Raw genomic sequence first — 18524 nt, 5'->3', positions numbered from 1 at the left:
CTGTATCAGCAAGATGATTCACATGTTCTAACGTAGAGAATATAAAACACAGCACTGTAGTTCCAACCTCAAAATCCTCATTAAAAGAGTAATCGTCTCAGCTCCCTTTTTCTGGCATTTCAGAATTCCATTATTGGTTGTCAGATTGTATTTCTCCAAAGAAATATTTATCTTGAATTACTCAATGACTTCTAGAGTAATAAAAAGCTCTTTAATCACTTTCTAGCCAGTACTATTATGTAACAATAACAACCCATCCACAGACCCTCCTTTCAAAACCCTCCAGATCTTATTAAACAAATCTTTAGAAATATTTAATCCAATTAGTTGTGAATGTGTCTAAGTGTTTTCTAAACGTCTATACTTATAAGTATACTTATAAGAATACTTATAAGCAACAGGAAAACAGAAGTTTCCTTGGGGTTTTCCCTCTATTTTCTTTCTGGCCTTTATTTTAACCTTTGAAATACCAGGAAAGTCAAGCTATGTCCCTCTTGGTCTGACAGAGTGGTTAAATGGGAAATTTCTTAATCTTTAACTGAAAAAGCATGCAATACATTGGTATCAGCAAGTCATTATTTGTTACTTTTAGTTGGAATATAAGCTAAGGTGATTTTAAGAACAAACTAAGCATCTGATTAGGGAACTCTTGTCCTTTCTCTTATCAGGTTTCACTCCCAACATACCTAAAGTAAGTCTATTATTTAAACCCTTCCAGCAAAAAAAGGACTAGGTAAGAACTTAGATGTCTAACAAACAAACAAACAAACAAAAAGTAGTAAATAATCTTCTAGGTTGAGAGAGAAAAAAGCTCTGATTCTTTCCACATCGTAATAATTTTGGCATTAGGGACACCTAATTTTGCTTCCCCCCTTACCACAGCCGCCTCGCCTAGAGGCGCACCCCACAGGCAGTAACGGGCCCGCTGCGGGCTGCCAGGCCAGGGGGGACCGCTCCGGGAGCATGGTGACACCCGGGACAGGCGGAGTTTTAGGGCCAGACTGCTGCAGGCCGGGTACCCGCCCGCCTGAGGCGGCCAGCACTGACCAGGGGCACTAACTCGCCCGCCGGCTGCCGGGCGGCGGCCGGAGCTCGGGGCCGGGCACACGGAGAAGCCCCTCAGCGCCGCCGCCTCAGCGCCAACGGTCGCGCCCAACGGCGCGAAGCGGGGGGAGGGGGAGAAAGGGACGGGCGCCAGCGCCAGCCTGCCCCTCCCCCCGCCCCTTCTCGGGAAGAGGAAGTGGCGTCAGCGTGGCACCGGAAGCCGCTCGGCCTTTCCGGTGCGGGCGGCGTGCTCGGGCCGGCTGCGGGAGTCTCCGCCGCCATGAGCGTCCCGGCGTTTATCGACATCACGGAGGAGGATCAGGTCGGCGGCCAGGGGCGGCGGGAAGGAGGGCGCGCGCGCGCGGGCGGGCCGCCGTGGCTGGCTGAGGGGCGGGGGGCGATCGCCGGTTCGCTGGGACGAGGCGGGCGGCCGGCTGGCGGGGGGGGGGGGGGGGGCGTGAGTCCTTCCCGGCCCCGCGCTCGCGCCGCGGCCGTTGGCGCCCGCCGGGCCGCGCGTCCCTCGCCGCCGGTCTGCATGGCGGGCGAGGGGCGGCGTGCGGCCCCCTGCGCCGGTCCTCGGGGAAGGGGAAGCGGCTGCGCTCCGAGTCCCGGCGGGGCGGTGGGAGCCGCCCCGGGCGGGAGCGCTCAGGCCTCCGCTGGCCGGTCCTGCAGCCCTCGGCGGGCCCGGAGCGCTGCGAGCGGGGCTTCGCCGAAAGCCGTTGCGCTCGTGCCGCAGCCAGCGCGGCTCTGCGCAAATGTGTTTGCAGTATTTGCTGGAGGCTTTAGGGTGCGACCTGAAGAAACTGTGAAAGTAAAGGCAAACGTGTGTTCACAATTTCATTTTTGAAAATCACCTTTACCTCACTAACATTTTGTCTTTGTCCCTCCTCGACAGTACTTTTTTACTTTTTTAGAAAAAGAAAGCTGGTTCAGATACCGGCTAGAACATTATTTACACCTCTTGTTTTTGTGGGCTTCTTGATATTTAAATTAGAGTAATGGAAATTATTAATTTTGTCTTTGAGATATTGCCTTGTACTGTCTTTGAATTTTAGCATTTGTTATTCCTTATGTCTTTTACATACATAATTTGAAGCCTACCAGAAACATGTGTCAGAAATATTAGTCTTCAGTCCGGTTTTTGCTTGCTCCAGTATCTAGTAAATGCTCTTCAAGTAGTTAGTCTGAAACATCTTCAGGATAGCAAAGGATCCTAGAGCATTTAGTTATGTCTTACGGTACTGTGTTGGCTTGACATTGAACTTGATGTAAATTACATCTTGCATCACCATAGCATCCAGGTCAGAGTTTCTTATGTCAAAAGTTGTATGGCCTTATAAAGGTTGACTCTGAAGAGTTACGGTTCTGCTTTTGAAACCATGGATTGTGAAGTTAGGCCTGTCGCTGTGGAAAAGGTATCTTCTTACTATAGGTTAAAATCGTAACAACATAAAGCAGGTCATCGGTATTGGAAACTGCCTGTAACTTGTGTGAAGACTAAAAGTTCTGCCTCCTCTAAAGTAGTTCCGTGTATATCCTTTGTCTTTCTGTAGAATACACGACTAAATGGTTTTATTATTTCAACTTAAGTTGTCAAAGGGAGTAGAAGTCTTGAAGATAAGAATTTTTAAGAAGAAAACATCCCTGTCACAAAAACTTATTAGGGTTGCAGTCCTCTGTCCAGCAGTTGTGGTGCATTCCTACTGTGAGAAAACCCAAGTTATGTGATTTATTCAGTCACTGGCCCAACCAGCTGTAGCATGCGCTGCATCTTACACTTAGGTGATATTTAGGTGATGTATTAAAATGTGAGAGAGGGAGCATTGTAGGATACAGTGTGGTAGAGGGAAACGGAGCTCATGTGGCTGAGGAGCAGGGGAAAGAGGAATAACTGCAGAAAGAAACACATAAGAAATTAATGTTTCTGACTTTGCTGTTCACTGTTTTTATTTTTATTTTTTTAAGGCTGCAGAACTTCGAGCTTACTTGAAATCTAAAGGAGCTGAAATCTCTGAAGAGAACTCTGAGGGTGGACTTCATGTTGACTTGGCACAGATTATTGAAGCTTGTGATGTGTGCCTGAAGGAGGACGACAAAGGTTTGCATCTTTGTCAGTTGTACTAAACGTATTGCCACCATTGATGCTTTCAGATAACTAACTGTTGACAGAATTTAGAGGTATGTTCCATGGCTTGTATGTGTTAAAAAAGGTGCATCTTTTTAAAACTGGAAAAACGCATTTCCAGCACTGCCATGTAAAATATGCCTGTACTCTGCCCCGTCTTCTCTAAACGTCCAGTGACTTTTGAAGAAGTTGGAAATAAAGCTGGACTGTGCTCACTATGAGGGTATAGTGAGTTGTATATAAAACAAGTCTTTTCCACAAAAATTTTTATGATAAAGAAAGACTCTACAGCCAATTCATGTCTGTGGTGCAGCTGATCAGATAGCAACAAAAATTAAGACTGTAGACATCTGTAATGAGATGTTTTAGGACCTAAACATTAATTGATTATATTGTTTGAAAACGTTAGAATTTTTGGTAGTTGGTAACTTCTTCTGGAGTTAGGAGAATAGGTCATTAGAAACTACATTAATATGTTTTAATGATGCTGATGATACTGTGGTAGCCTTAACTGATCTTTCTGTGCCTCCTCTGTTCTGTTTCAGTAATAAAGACCCATTTAGAAGTTTTACATATAAAATAAATGCTTGTAGAAATAACATGTTTAAAAGAATGCAGGGTTCGTCTAAGAATGAGCATTTATGTTTTTTTTATTTTGCCTCTTATTGTAAGCAAATCAGCATAAAATAGTAGCAAAGCTTATTGCTGTCTTGTGTGATGCTCAGTGTCATTATACATATTTTGTATCAGCAAGACATTCTATATGTATAAGCATTCGTAGCAGAAGTGATTCTTCAGCATTAAATAGTTACTGATGATGATTGTTTGCAATTTTAAAAAGCTGCATGTTTTGTTTTGTGCAGATGTTGAGAGTGTAATGAACAGTGTAGTTTCTTTGCTTCTTATCCTGGAGCCTGACAAACAAGAAGCACTGATTGAAAGCCTGTGTGAGAAATTAGTAAAATTTCGGGAAGGAGAGCGCCCGTCTCTTAGACTGCAGCTGTAAGTATTGTACAGGGAAAAGTAAGGACAAGGTATCTTATAAAATAGTCCTTCCTTTAAGGAGATCTTCTGTGTCTTTCATAAATCAAAGTATGGGGTGCCTATCAAGGATTTGTGTGTCTGTTGCATAAAGCATGCTTTGTCTTTTTCTTTTACCCTCTTTTTTTCCCCATCATGAAATAGAAGCATCAATATACTTTCTTTGCTCAGGTATTATGAACTTAAAGTTAAAATGCATAGTTCTCAATTTCTCTGCTGTTGTAAAACTGGAAGCTGTTACAATTCATCAGGGACTCAAGATGGCACTAATGAAAGTGGTTTGTTTGTACTAGCACACTTCTTAATGGAAACACTTATTTATATGCGCTCCGATAAAGTTTTGCTACACCTCCTTAACTTAGTTGTTTGTTGCTTGTGGTTTAGACTGAGCAATCTCTTCCATGGTATGGATAAGAATACTCCTGTGAGATACACAGTGTACTGCAGCCTTCTTAAAGTGGCCTCATCTTGTGGTGCCATCCAGTACATTCCAACTGAACTTGACCAGGTAATTTATGTGATGCTTCAAGTTACGGCCTTCATATTAACCGTGTTGCATTTCCCTGACTATTAGTCAGAGTTGATGCAGACTGTCTCTCCTTGTTATAAATTGCCAGAGCCTAGTGAAATAAAAAAAACCCCAAACCACAGAATACAAAACTGCTTCTCTTATAAAGGTCTTTCTACAGAATCTAAATTAAACTGCTGTTTATCTTCTGTCTCTAATGTCAAGCAAAGTTAGATGTATCTGTTTGATTCATGTGATAGTAGTGAAAGGGAGAAGCTTTGATCAGGAATGGGGCATCAAGTTTTTGCCTCTTGCTCTGGAATCAGAGTCTTGGGACCACCTGTCCTTATTTAGGAAGTACATGGAGAGCACAGAGTTTTGGCTTCTCATGGGAGAACTTCCAGGTTCTGCATGCGGGGCCTGGTAGTCAGAAGACCCCAAGGAACAATCCCTGTGAAAGATCTTTTGAATTCTTTTCTGCCTGAGAGAAAATGAGAAATATTATCAGTTATATTTTAGCTTTTTCCAATGCTTCTCTTTCACTTATATTCTACATAGGTCCGAAAATGGATTTCTGATTGGAATCTCAGCACAGAGAAAAAGCATACTCTTCTGAGATTGCTGTATGATGTCCTAGTGGACTGCAAAAAGAGGTACACAAGGACAAATAACAGATAATAGATACCTTTATTTTAAATAGATGTATTCTAAGTGATTTGTAGGGGAAATAATTATCACAGCCCTTTCTAACTTAATTTGTACTGTTAATTCAATCCAAATGCACCTGGATTTTTTCTCAAGTTTCTCCACCGTCTGCAAGAATATTAAAGTTAACAGTGAATTTTTGAGAGCCCTGTGGCTTGTAACTAATAAAACTATTCCTTTCTGTAAATATTAACCTTCAAGCATTGTAGCATTAAGCCAAGTTTATTATTTAATTGCACTTTTGACATTTTAGTGCATGGTAGTGCTAGCTCTTATTTAATGATGCTGGGAGGCTTATCAATCACAGTTAATAGAATCAGTCTTTTTATATAAACATTACCTCTAAGGCAAAGCTTTCCACTGATCATGGAAATTAATGTCTACAGAGTACCTGCTTAGCCATTTTAAAATATTATCCTGGATCATAAGAGGTATCTTTGATCTAACAAACTTGGCAGACCAGTCCTCTGGCATGTAAAGTACTCCCGTATGTAATGTGCTTGTAAATTAATGTAAGCCTTAACTGAGAACTGCGATCAATTTATCTTAAATATGTGATAGTGATATGTTATATTGACTGCATCGGCCAGGGCTGTTGAGATGGGCTAGGTTTCCGCAGTGGTTTCAGCATGTGGTTCCACAACAGTTTCAATCTACCTAAATTGCTACTGCTGTAGTTTGCTCTGCAAATGTGTATCTGCTGCACCTCTCCCTTCAGTCTGTTTTCTGAGTTAGTTTTCTAAGTGAAGCAGCATCAGCCACTGAGGTGGCATGGAGAGGAGCTCTGCACTGCTGCCTTACACTGGTGGCAGACCTGCACTCGTGTTCTCTGCGTTTGCATAACCTTGCATTGCTGCAGAAGGAAGCAGTTCTGCCCTGTATCCCCATCCTGTCGCCTCCAGCTGCGGGTTCCTGTCCCCATGTTTGTGCTGGTACAAGCATTTGTGTAACTTTGTGGTGACCTTGGGGTGGGTGACCTTGCCAAAAAAAAAGGAGGGGGTTGGGGGTGGGGGGCAAGTGTGGAGATGTCATTGTAGGAGGAGAGTTTCTTCTGGCAGGAGAGTTAGTTTCACTGGGCCAGAATAAGCTCTACCCTGGAAATGCTGTGTCAGCTAAGCAGGATCATTTTTAACTCATCGCAATTTAGGGATGATTAATCCTGGTGGAGTAACAAAGAGTAGTTACACTGTGAGCTACATTACTAGAAATTATTAGTTCTGTTGTTAACATTAAAATGGTTTTGCATTGATAGTACTCTGTAACAGCTTTTGGGTGGTCAAAATCATTTCAGGAATGTTAATCGGATCTTGTACATAACACAGTGCTTACTTTGTTTCAGAAATATTACGCTCATACACTGTAATGCTCCTACTCTTTAAACACTTCTCATCCTGGTGATTTCTAAAGAGCTTTTAGTTATCTTAATTTTCACACTTAATAGCTCTTTCTTTAACTAGTCTTGTTATCAAATCTGTGGATTAAACTTCCAATTTTTGTTATTAGTGCAGTGCTGGATGCTTTGCTTTGTTACTAAGGTCACTTAGCAGTTAGCATCTGGAGTTAAAAAAAATTACATTTTTTTACTTACTAGTAATAGGTGAAGTTTTTACATTAGGCATTTAAAAACTTTCATGAACTCTGTAAATATTACTCGTGCACTCAGTGTCCTTACCATCTGTTGCAGCAAGCTTTGCAGTGAAGGGAGCAATTTTTCAGAGCGCTTACACTCCTGTGCAGGAAAGAAAACAAGGGATGGCCCTAGCACTTTTGACCTGGTTCACTCTCCTGGACCAGTGGGCACTATTTGCAATAGTATGGGAAACTCACAGCAGCATTCCAGCTTTTGCACTCAGGAATTTTGCTAGATCTAACAGTATGGGAAGATGAGTGGGAAATGAAAACTATAGAATAAAAATCATACTTCAGTTACCATGTCAATTTATAATCAAGGAAAAAGAATACATTGTTTAAAGGAATTGTGGGTTTTTTTGATGTTTTAACTTCACTCTGTGTGGCAGAAGAGATTGATTTCCAGAGATAATAGACTTTCCCCAACGGATAACTTGGCAGTGAACAGGTTGGTAGCTCATGAAAAGCAGATCACGTAGATACTAGGTATTGTGCTCCTTTTCCTACACTGATAAATGAAACCTTGTTTTATCAGCTCTTCTCCAGTCACTTTCTGGTTGAGGCTTCCTCTTCCTGATGATTAAAATAATCTTGCTGTCTTTGAAGAAAGAATATTATCTTTCCCATGTTCAGCTGAAGAAAAATTGGTGATTGTGGCTGGAAAACAGATGGCCACTGGTGGCTTATTTCTGAGAACTGTATTTGGTAGCTGAACTTTGCAGGAGAATAGTTACTTTCTCTGTTGCTTGTGCTTCTTAATATAAACGCTCTGCAGTAGAGTTTTGTGCCTCAGCTGCTTTAATATTCAGCATTATTTCTAGCTGTGTTGGTATGAAACTGCAAGGTAACACAACCTGTTTTCTTTTCCAGTTATAGGTGAAGTTCTACAGGTATGCATGGCTTGTTGCTACCAGAGAGTTGTGTGCTGCTGTGAGGCCTTGGATGTCATGCCAGGCTCCAGCCTGATCCAGCTTACAGCTGTGTCTCTGCCATTGGCTTGGCAGGACTCAGAGTGGGATTAGTCCTGCCCAAGTTTGCATTCAAACAAATCTGGCAAGTCTGGTTATTAATATCTGTAGCAAAAAGCTCAGCACATCAGACACTTGCAAAATGATTAATTTCATTTAATTTTAATTTAATATCATTTAATGTAGAGGGACTTGATTCCAACATCTTAAGTCTCTGAATACTCCATATTTTTTTCTTCACATTCTCTACCATCACCCTTCCATTCTCACTGACTTTTTATCAAGTTACACATCTAGATTGGCAAGTGCAGCCAAAAGTACTTATGGAAGCCATCTTGCTAGAAAAATGTTCACATTTACAACTTAGGTGAGATACACATTTAGCAATGAGCTTTGGTAACATGTTGACATGTATTACTGCTTTAAACACCTTAATTTATAACGGTAGTCTGACACTGAATAGAATGAATAAGGTGAAAATGCCTGTCATATTTTCTGAGGCTCACAAGAATTGGGCACAGAGTTTGGGAGTAATTCTTTTGTAGCATTTTGAAGTTTCTTAGAAATACAAGTGAAAGTTTCCACTTCTCTCACCCTTCAAAAAAGGGGGGGGAGAATTGCAAATATCATTTAAAATGAGTGAAATGCATAGTTTTTAATTCTCACTTCTAAGGGAAAAGGGTGGGGAGGGAAAAGAAAAGTTCTGGAAATCTGTAACAGTTCTGAAACATACGTATGAGAACAACTACTGAAAGTTTATATTAAACACAAACACTTGCTTTGGTTGAATACCACACCAGCTGAGCCTGTTTGTTTGAATGTTTTAAGTCCTGTATTAAACTAATTCCTTGTCTTCACTAGAACATCTAGTGTTGATAAGATTTCACCAGTGCAAAAGGCTTTATCATAGACTGATATACCTGCAAATAGTTCTTGCATATGTAAAGCTGTCTACGTTTGTTATATTTCAGTATTACTGGTGTGTAGAAGAACTGATAGCTCTGTATCAATTGGCATGACAAAAGAAGTTGACCTCTTTGGTGCTAGAATCTTAAAACAACTTTTTTTTTTTCCTGCAAGTGTACATCATTGAACACAATTCTGGAACAATGGTTGGGGCCTATAGAAAATTCCCCTGCATATACAGGCCTTGGGCACAAACTCTTTTTCCACTCAGTGTACATCCAGATTATATATGATATTGCTTGCTTCCCATGTTGTCCTGTCGTTTGTCCTGCACATCTGTGACTTTTGGTAAATTCTGTAGGAGCATAAAACAGCGTCTTATAGAGAAGCGTGTAAAATAGTAGTATTACGAGATTTAAAATAAATACCCATACAAAGATGATGCTGATGTACTATAAAAACCATTCTGACCTGTGCTGCTATGGGTTAAACCCATACAAAGCACAGTACCTACTGGGAATGTTGTGTGGTCTAGTTCCTTCCCTGTGCAATTTATGTCTTTAATTTTAGTTAATTTGACACTTTATTCTTATCTATTTCTTCCATTTAAGGAAAAGTTTTCGGGTCTGTCAGATCACATGGAAAAATCTGCTTGTCTGGAATTGAGTCACTTTGAAGGAGTAGTTTAGTTCTTCTTTATAACTCACAGTACTGTGGAGAGTAGTAACCAGCCTTTGTGCCTACATCTTTTTGTACAGGGAACCCCAAGTACATGTGCCAAAAAGTAGGAAAGTGGCTGCTCTTCTGTGCATGCGTATGGGAAATTTCCTGCAAAGCATGTTCATGCTGTCATCATTCCCTTTTGGTCCTGTCTTCACCCCCATGCACACACCTTGTCCAGAGCAAGCGTTAAGATAGTATCAGCAAGGACTTGGTAGACTTTAGAAAGACAATACAAGACTGATCAAACTCAGAGGCTGGGAATGTTCTCCAGACCTTAGTGAGCTGTTCAGGAAACTTGAGCTGTTAAAGAAAAATCTATTGTCTGTGTGGAAGAACTATCACAGCCTTGTATTTTAATAGATAACAAGAATTCCATGAGAAATGGAAAATGGATTTTTGTATGTATACATGCAGCATATTTGATGCACTTTTTTGCTGAAAATTTTGTAAAAATTATCAATGATTGCTGGCCTTACTAGTTTTACTAGTAGTGAGAACTATGTAAAAATAAAATCGGTTAAAATGGCTCAGTAACTCTCTCAGAGCTTCTTTGCAGTGACATTAATGAGCTGTTGTCAGTCATCTGGGTAGACAAGGCTGTAGGTTTACTCAGTTTGCTTTTCTAAGCACTATCTTGACAAACCAATGTTTAGGGCTGCTTGCTTTAGAGCAGCCTAAGCCAATCTAATTCCTGGCTGCATAACTTCATCAGAAAAAGGAGCAGCTTGCATTCTGAATACTTGAAGAGAGAATCCGCGAAGGAAGAAAAGGCAGCTTTTATACAGTCACTTTTCTGACCATAAATGTTCTTTAAGATATGCCATTTTGCATTTGAAATAAACTTTGCAGTACTACTTATTCTGCAATGATTAAATCCAGATGTGCATAAGAGTGTTCTAGTGAACCATATAAAGCTGTTCCTAGCCCAGAAAGCTTTTTCCATAACCAGCAGGTAATTTATCAATTTAAGAGAATGAAATGAAGGGCGAAGATAAACATTTTGTAAAACCAGAATTGAAAGGATACATCCATCTAATTTGTTCTCTCCACTAGAATTAAAATGGATCATCTACATCTTTTTCAAGTATAATTTAATTTGACCTATAACATGGTAAGGGAATTATTTAAATATTTGAGTGTCTTTTTTTTGAACTATTTTTTTTCAACAATCCTGAGGTAACTTTGTTTTTCCTATATAGCGACACTGCAGCAAAAGTAATGGTGGAACTATTGGGAAGTTACACAGAGGACAATGCTTCCCAGGCTAGAGTTGATGCTCACAGGTAATGCTGACTTCTTGGATTTCTTTAAAAGTAGCTTTTACTAAATTTTAAATTATGTAGATCGCCTTACCATTAAAGATACTGAATGGCCTGGCTGGCAAGGGCCCTCTGCCATGGCCCTCTTTCTGTAGCATGGCTAGTTGAGCAAGAGTTTATCTGTACAATCCACAGCAGGTTTGGTTGTTTCTAGGCAGTCAGAGTTACTGCACTGTGCAAGTGCACAGGCATATTTCTGCTTACTGCTGAGAGAGATCAGCCTTGGGCAAGATTGTTTACATCAACTGTGTAATCAAAAATTGCATTAGCATCCTTTGTTTCAGATTTTAACTGATTTTTTTTTTTTGTTGGTGGTGGTGATTCTCAAACTTTAAGTGTTCTTTTCAAATAGCACTTTCTAGTGTAATTATACTGAGCAAGTAATGAGAGATATGAACTGCGCAGAAATAAAATCTCTTGGTGGATAAGCTAGTAAAACTGATTCTTAACAGGATATTTTTCCCATTGACCAAGATGAGTAAAAGCTGCGTTTTCATATTCTGCCTACCATGATTCTTCTTGGGAATAAGATTTTAATAAATCATCTAGTTCTGCTGGGTGCGTACAGGGACTTGTTTATACTGGAGCATGCAGGAAAATGGGGATGACTTATTTTGAAAATTAAAGTGTCTGTGAATAAATGAAAATTTCAGTGACTAAACTACAGCAATCTGGGGCTTTTTTACATCTGAAAGAAAATGTTTACATAGGGTTTATCACATTGCTGCGTCTACGCAGACTGTAGGTTCTTCCAGGTGTATGTTATGTGGTAGGGGTCACAGTGTAGGCCATGTGTGCTAGTGTAGCGCTCACAATCTTCTAATGTGCCACTGAACAAAAGCTTTCAACTAGAGTTCTAGAAACACTTGCGGACTATTTATAGTCTGGAGCTGTGACTGATAAATTGTAGGTCCTGCAGTTGTTTGGTACTGGGATTTTCTGTTTTGTGTCACATATTCAAGTACAATTAATCTTCCTAAACAACTTAATTCTGTGAAACTTTAGGAGGACAGTAAAAATACCTCTAGGAATGAAGGCTGGGCTGGAAATAAATGCATAGATGGAAACAATAGATTGGGACCTCTGATCTGTAGTCTTACTACCTGGCAAATTTCATTTGTGATATTGGACAAATTACTTGCAGCTTTCTTGTTCCTTGTTTTTTTTTTTCCATCTGTAAAACAAAGTTTAAAATTATTTGTACTGTGACATGCCTTATGTTTAAGAATAGTTGAAAGGCTTAGATATTTCCTAGAAAGCAAAGAACAACATAGTTATATTTACTCATGAAAATGTGTGTTGCTGTAAAAATAAGTATTTTCCTTTTCCAATTAGATGTATTGTACGAGCGTTGAAGGATCCAAATACTTTTCTCTTTGATCATCTTCTTGCCTTAAAACCAGTCAAATTTTTGGAAGGAGAACTTATTCATGATGTAAGTAAATTATTTTGGCAGAACAGTTTGAGATCTGTAGAGTGCGTTGTTTTTTCTTTGTTAGTGCCTTTTGAAAATCATTAGAATAGTGACCTATGTCAGTAATATGGAGCTTCAATGTATTATTTTTTTAATGCTTTTAGAATTAAAAGAAAAAAAAGAGTTAAATGTAAAATTCAAGGTGACTAGATAATAGAATGTTCCCCTTCAGAAACTTTAGAAAATCTGAGTGAGAAGTCATGCCCTCCCTTGCATTTAGACAAAACTGCCTGTCAGGTCAGAGAAAAGGAAGGAAGCTCAACACAGATTGCCCTGAGCTATTGACAGAAGACAGAATTTTAACTATTAATGGTTTGTTTTATTTTTCTGTTCCATACTAAGAGTGGTGTTATGTATTTGTCCAGCCTGCAGGAAGGAAAATGTGGAAAAAGTTTAAACTGTTCTTATATTTGAGATTTTTCTTCTTCTAGCTTTTGACAATTTTTGTAAGTGCTAAACTAGCATCCTATGTCAAGTTTTATCAGAACAATAAAGACTTCATTGACTCCCTTGGTAAGTTTTTAAATGATTACCTTTCTCACTATTTACATGGCTTAAGATATGGAACCTCAGAAGTGCTTCGGTTTGAACCTATATTTTGAACCCAAAGATCTGAATAGGATTTTTTTGACTATAGATTAGAGTTTGGAGTCTACAAACTCTATAGATGGTAAATGGACCATCTAAGAATGGTTTGTTCTGCTAGAACAAGGTGTTTTGGGAGTTGGAAGAGGGTTTGTGTTTTTCTCCCATTCTTCTTTGGGCTTATACCTTTTTTGCGGGGAGTGTAACACATTGATATGCTAGGCCAGATCAGAGACCACAACTTTATTGAGTAAGACAGCAGCTTGTATTAAGCTCTTTTTTTCTTTTTCTCTTCTTTTCTTTTTTATGACTGATAACTTTGTAGCAGCAAATACTTCTCCTAAACAGGTAGTTTCCTGCCACATCATTTTCTAATGCATTTACTGTGCTTTAACTTTGTATGTGAAAAGGCAGGCGTTAGGTACTACCAGAGAATTCACCCATATTTGACATATTTTTCATAGCCATAGTTATTAGTAGTTGATATACACTCCTGATGTAAAGTGTAGCTTCCTATTGCAAACGCCCTGAAGGTAAACGTATTGTTTTAAGTGAGAGTGATTTAGGGATAGGTTCATGACGTCTATGGAATTTAGCCTGTCAGTTGTCTTAGGTAATAAATGGAAAATAACTTAGCTGTCTTATTTTAAATAATCACTTTTTTCTAGTTTAGTTATAAGATACTTCGAAAATTAAGTTATTCAGGAACAAGAATGCTTTGCCTATGGAATTTTAAGGAAGAGCTACTGCAGCATATGTCTAAGCATCCACAGTTTTTTCTTTTTTTGCATCCCTCCCTCAGCAGCTATGTCTTCCACTATGCCCCGACCGGCTTCTGTTAAATGCAGCTGCATCTTGTCAGTTGTGCGCAACATAACTGGAGGGTATCGCCATGCCTGCTGTCTAGTCTCAGTATTCACAGAAGAACGTTTCCAGCTCGGTATTTTAATGAGCACTAATTTAATCATGATGCAAAGAGAAGGGGATCCCTGTATTGCTTACATGCTTAAAATTTACTAAATAGTTCTTTCAGTGTGGATGTAAAACAGTAAGATGAAACATGCATTTTGTGCGTGTGTGTCTGTGTGTGTGAGAGCGCGTGAGTGCTGATGCGTTAGACCTAGCAAGCCACATTCTGTCCCAGTTAATTTGTTTCATCACATGAAGCAATGTGATGGAATGTTAATGTCAGCACCCTCTTTATTTACACACTGTGGAAAAAAGGAGTAGTAATTAACACTTTGACACTCCCCCGTTGATGTGTAATTGACTGTTTCAAAGGAGCACTGGTTCATAAGCTATTGCATGCATTAAAATTACGTTTTTTATATTGCAGCTTTTTAGGACAGGGGTCAGTGACAATGCAGAAATTGCTCAATGATGCAGATTTTTTTATTACTGCATTAAGGCTTTGACATATTGGTAATGAATAAATGTTTCCATAAAAATCAGATTTTTTTTTATAACTTTGATTTTGAAATGACACTTGAACACTAGCTGAAGCCATAGTTTTATTAAAACAAAACAGAGTTCAGTGCAGCGTTTTAACGCATGCACCATTTTGTTAATGCAGTGTTGTATAATTCGGAGAATAATTACCCTCAAAGCTAGCACTTTGGGTATTAAAATGGTGGAAATTTCAGTATGGTTTTTTTTTGTGGATAAAATTAACATCAAGGTTTCAGTAGTTTGTAAATGTGTACAGAGGATAAACGTAGCTTTTGTCTTATTTATTTGAATACTACTTCTGTAGACATAATATGCTTTTCTTTATTAGGGGAAAGTGTTTCTCATATTTTGATTGTTTTTATGCATTGAAGTAGCTTATTTGTTGAAAATGCAGTTATGCTTATGTTTGAATAAATTTATGGAAGATTAATTATGCAAATACATAGTATTCATTATATATCTTACTTGCAATGAAGTCAGGATTGTTCTTGCTTTGCCTTCCTGTATCTGTGCTTAGCATGGTTAATATGTAGTGTACATGTTTTCAATATATCCAGTATAGGCTTAAGCTTAGTAAAACCCTTTATTACCTGTGCAATAGTGTCTTAAAAGACAGTCTTATTTCTAGTTATCTTATTTCTCACTTGCTTTCTGGTCTACTCAGAAAATTCTGAATGCCTTTGTGCAGTGGCCAAGGTAGTGATACTGAGGCATTCAGAAAATATTCAAAATACTATGCTGTATTTTCTAAAATTAAAAATTTTTTTAACCATGTGCTAAAGATTTTTTTAATAACAATTTCTTGGCAAGTATCAGGCTTTAAAATAATGGACATTAATAATGGAATTTCAGTGACAGTACAGCATCAGCTTTAATTCTAACCTGTTCTGGATCAAGACCAATTAAAAATCAGTCTATAAAGCTGTGCAGTGAAGGCTCCTACAGGTGGCATCAGTTTGTTACAATTTGTTGTTTTATTAATGCTGACAACTTAGGCCAGCAGTAGCATTATCTGTGTCAACTGAATCGCCCTAACATGTCCACATTTAATCTGGTATTATCAGCAGTCTTTTTCAGAAAGTTAATCAGCATCTCATTTGCATTTGTTAATTAGGGTTAATGTGTGCTAATTGATTTTTTTTTTTTTTTTTTTTTTTGGGATGCTTGTAGATTTCCATTAAACCCAGTTAGGTATAGTTGCTGGTGCTCCTCATTCATATGAGTTATGATGATCACATTTTTGTTGAATCAGTGCCAAATAGAAAGCCTGCATCATAATTATGGCTAATTAACACAACATGATGTCCTGCACTAATGTGCTTTCCTATTAGTGTATGGATGTTATAAATTCCAAACTTAAATATTTACTGAAGCAATGTGAATGTTCATAATGTCATTCCAAAACAAAATGATTGGCATTCATTTTAATGAAGTTTCCTGTGAATCTTAGTTTGTACCTCACAGAACTTGATTAAGAAGTGCTTTGGCTCTTCCAAATGTCTTACTTTGTTCGCCTAGACTTTTTTTTTTTTTTTAGGAAAATATGTGATTTAGATGTGCAAGCCCCTTGGTTCAGTTCCTTGTGTTGCCAATCATACCATCACATGAAAGATCTAACATAAGTTTTAATCTCTCTTCTTGTATTGTGGAAGAGCACTTTCTTGCCACATTGGATGCTCTAAGCATACATGTGATGCATAATGCTTTTGTGCTGTGGTGCAAACATTTATTCAGTGTCAGAAATGGATGGGCTTGGAGGAAGAAAAATCTTACGTTGCTGAAGGATTATTGAGACATGTTTGTTTTCAAGCAACCAAACAAAAATGAGTGGTGAGGTAGCAGAAAGGCTTTGACATCACCAGTCACTTGTTTTCCAATTTTTGTTGCATTGCTATTCTTCCTGATGGAAAAAAAAAAAAAAAAAACCTACTTGCCCCCTCACAAGGTATTACAGCTGTAAGTGATTGGAAACACCTAAACTCTGTTAAGATGATGCTTTTACTGGTTTAACAAAATCTCTGGTCTTGAGTTTTTTGTTTTTCGGGTTGTTTTTTTTTTAAGATACATTTGTCAGTGAAAGTTAAAGTGTCTTGAAGAATTCATGAATAAACTAAACATTTGAGCAAAACACAAGGAAGATGCAGGAATAAGAATGGCTTACCTCAAGTTGATAAAGCCAGATGGACTAATTTCTAAATATGAAATACATTTTAGATTATTAGGAAGTATATATAGGAAAAATATGGAAAATGGTTTAGACTTATTAAATTATAATTCATATCCATAAACGATCAACACTTTCACACAGGCTTGTTGCACGAACAGAATATGGCAAAAATGAGGCTACTTACTTTCATGGGAATGGCTGTAGAAAATAAAGAAATATCATTTGACACAATGCAACAGGAACTTCAGATTGGAGCTGATGATGTAGAGGCATTTGTTATTGATGGTAAGAACTGTAGTAACATATTTTGCACAATACTAATGAACTATACCTTTTAGTCTTCTAAGCTTGTGTTAAGTATTAAGAAAAAAATCTTATTTGCATTGCTGTATTTGTTCTTAAGATATAGCTGTAAAACTTTAAAGACGTGCTCAACTGTTGACTTTTAAACAGTTTTCAGTGACAGGAACTATATTTCAAACAATTCTTTACAGAACTAATAAGTTGTTTGCAGGTTTAATTTGTCATCTGTTTTTGCTTGCTGTCATTAAAATGGGATGTATTTGTAGGGGAGAGGAGTTCATAAAAACTGTGCAGGATATTGCTTTAATAGACTGGCACAAACAATAGGAGTCATACATGACCTTTGTCTTGTTACATCATTTTGCTTTTCTGCCTACTAGACTGTCAAAACCAACAGCAAAACAACACTAAGTGAACTATTGTTTTTTATATTTGTATTGATCAAAGTTTAAAGAGGTTTTATACTATTTAATAACTTCCCCCCCATCTTGAAAATATTGCTCAAAATAGTATTGCTTTTTTGCAGCTGTAAAGACAAAGATGGTATACTGCAAAATAGATCAGACACAGAGAAAAGTAGTTGTCAGGTAAGACTTAATTCTTCATAGCATTTTGCAGAACTTAGTATGTTCTAATTATTTCATGTACATTTGTAGAATATTTTAACTAGAAGCAAGGTATTGTTCCTGTCAGTTGCCTGTAGTTAAATAGTTGCTATTTATCATAATTTTATTAAAGCTCAGACTGGATGTGATTAGCTTATTTAATGAAAGAGTCCTATTTTCCAGCACATTTCATTTAATGACCTAATAGTGACAAGAATACTAATGACTGCTGTTGCTTTAAATATTTGGGAAGGCTACAGAATTCTGTAATTGGTAAAATACAGCCCTTTATATGGAGAAAATTCCCCTATTATGTGCAATAGTAAAGTAATGCTCTAAAAGAATTACTAGGTAAGCATTACATTTAGTAATCCTCTTCCAATTTTGTTTTACTTCTCTAGTCACAGCACACATCGGACTTTCGGAAAGCAGCAATGGCAACAATTGTATGACACTCTAAACACCTGGAAACAAAATTTGAATCAAGTGAAAAACAGTCTCCTCAGTCTCTCAGACACCTAAAAAAATTTTTTTTCCCACCTAGAAATGTCTCACTCTACATGAAATTTATTAAAAACTTTGAAAATTTGTGAATGTTTCCGAAATGTATGCAATTGGTTTGAGAAATTAAATATTCTAAATTGCAATTAACATGGGAAAATCTCTTCTCTTGATTTTCTTAAACAATTAGCAGTAATGGACAGTGACAATATCAATTATGTTTGGGGTTTTTTTGCTGTTACTCAAGTTTACAGATTGAGGATCTTTCTTTGCACAAGGTAGGGGGAGGGAGGAAGAGAGATCAGAAAAATGATAGTGCAAGCAATTTTGAAGTGAAAATTTCTGTTAAACCTTAAGGGAGGAAAAATGTGAACCAGTTAAAAGCAGCAGATATTGCTTCATAAAATTTCACTTTTATCTCTAACATACTTGATGATTTAGTGTTGAAAGAGGCATTATTTAGATAGAATCA

The 18524-nt window shown here is 38.0% G+C and overlaps 1 protein-coding gene across 1 annotated transcript; it reads left to right on the top strand.

Moving 5' to 3' along the window:
- The first annotated feature begins 1263 nt into the window (after window positions 1–1263).
- EIF3M (eukaryotic translation initiation factor 3 subunit M) lies at window positions 1264–18202 on the top strand. The gene is made up of 11 exons (XM_067296194.1): window positions 1264–1366; window positions 3010–3142; window positions 4033–4171; window positions 4595–4718; window positions 5277–5371; window positions 10849–10932; window positions 12304–12403; window positions 12874–12955; window positions 16785–16928; window positions 17473–17533; window positions 17953–18202. Exons 1-11 carry the CDS (start codon window positions 1325–1327, stop codon window positions 18071–18073), a joined length of 1125 nt encoding a protein of 374 aa, XP_067152295.1. The 5' UTR covers window positions 1264–1324; the 3' UTR covers window positions 18074–18202.
- The last annotated feature ends 322 nt before the right edge of the window (window positions 18203–18524 follow it).

The sequence above is a fragment of the Apteryx mantelli genome, chromosome 4 (assembly GCF_036417845.1).
Source record: "Apteryx mantelli isolate bAptMan1 chromosome 4, bAptMan1.hap1, whole genome shotgun sequence".
Taxonomy (NCBI): Eukaryota; Metazoa; Chordata; class Aves; order Apterygiformes; family Apterygidae; genus Apteryx; species Apteryx mantelli.
Note: the sequence above shows the minus strand (reverse complement) of the source record. Positions and strands in the feature narration are given on the sequence as shown.

Coding starts and splice junctions, on each gene's coding strand:
- EIF3M (XM_067296194.1), top strand. CDS start 1,325: ATGAGCGTCCCGGCGTTTATCGACATCACGGAGGAGGATCAG. Junction 4,719..5,276: donor TTCCAACTGAACTTGACCAG/GTAATTTATGTG, acceptor TATTCTACATAG/GTCCGAAAATGGATTTCTGA. Junction 5,372..10,848: donor CTAGTGGACTGCAAAAAGAG/GTACACAAGGAC, acceptor TTTCCTATATAG/CGACACTGCAGCAAAAGTAA.